A 1,207-nucleotide genomic window follows, 5' to 3' on the forward strand; every position below is an offset into this window, starting at 1 on the left:
GTTATGTCTAAAACGTTCTCATAACTTTGGTGTTGTATACTCCACCACATTTATGCATCTGTTTGCAGCAAAGGTAAATATCCATGCACAAGTACCCTCTGTCAAGCCTGCACACGGATTTGTAGATACATTTCCATTCTCCACCTCCCACCTGTCCAACCTGTGCTGGGCATGTTTGCATGCATCTACCCATAGATCACGTGATTGCTAGTTTGTGGATATAACAGTATTTAATTCCGCTGTCTTTTCTTTAACTCTTGCACTCCTCCTAGTGTCTGCCTCACTTCTTTTTTTTAATCATTTTATTAGGGGCTCATACAACTCTCATCACAATCCATACATACATCAGTGTGTAAAGCACATTTGTACCTTCATTGCCCTCATCATTCTTTTTTTTTAAACTAATGAAAAATAATTTATTTACACAATGCACTCAGAGATACCGAAATACAATTTGGCTTTGAAACTAAATGAGACCATATGTTTACCATTAAATTCAGAGTGTGTTATCTGAAAGTCATACAACAAAGTGAAACAGCACAGCAAATCCAACACATGTGCAGATGTTCTCTGAACTCACGCTTCACTGTGCATCAAAAACCACCAATCTTTTAGTCCTTCTCTTGTATATCATTCTGAATCCACATTCGCTGCATCTGATTGGATCCCTGGATTTTATTTCATTTTCTGTGTTACATTCTCCGCAGATATATATCATTGGCTGCTGTTTGGGGGGTTGCACGTCGTCCTCCTGGGGGTCCATTGTTAAATGCCTACGAAGTCAGAGACAGGGCTCGTTCCGCAAGGCCAAACAGCAGCTGCCAACTTCCGGCGCTTGCCGCCCTCATCATTCTTAAAACATCTGCTCTCCACCCAAGCCCCTGGCATCAGCTCCTCATTTTCCCACTCCCTCCCAGCTTCCCCCTCCCTCATGAACCCTTAATAATTTACAAATTATTATTTTGCCATATCTTGCACTGTCCAATGTCTCTCTTCACCCACTTTTGTGTTGTCCGCCCCCCAGGGAGGAGGCTAAATGTAGTAATTGGTTCCCCCTTTCCAACCCACCCTCCCACCACCCACTCACGCCACTGGTCGGGAAGATTTCATCTGCCCTAGATTCCCTGTGTTTCCAGTTCCTATATGTACCAGTGTACATCCTCTGGTCTAGCCAGACTTGCAAGGTAGAATTGGGATGATAGTGGGG

At 43.5% G+C, this 1,207-nt stretch overlaps 1 protein-coding gene across 1 annotated transcript; it reads right to left on the reverse strand.

Moving 5' to 3' along the window:
* Positions 1–583: 583 nt before the first annotated feature.
* On the reverse strand, positions 584–791 carry LOC115871031 (DNA-directed RNA polymerases I, II, and III subunit RPABC4-like). Its single transcript, XM_030886869.2, has one exon. The coding sequence runs from the start codon at positions 761–763 to the stop codon at positions 584–586; it is 180 nt and encodes a 59-aa protein (XP_030742729.1). The 5' UTR covers positions 764–791.
* Positions 792–1,207: the final 416 nt, after the last annotated feature.

The sequence above is a fragment of the Echinops telfairi genome, unplaced genomic scaffold (assembly GCF_000313985.2).
Source record: "Echinops telfairi isolate 266 unplaced genomic scaffold, ASM31398v2 ScPeMD7_3533;HRSCAF=4204_0, whole genome shotgun sequence".
Classification (NCBI taxonomy): domain Eukaryota; kingdom Metazoa; phylum Chordata; class Mammalia; order Afrosoricida; family Tenrecidae; genus Echinops; species Echinops telfairi.

What these genes read in the sequence shown, in the direction of transcription:
- LOC115871031 (XM_030886869.2), bottom strand. Translation starts at nt 763, where the DNA reads ATGGACCCCCAGGAGGACGACGTGCAACCCCCCAAACAGCAGCCAATG.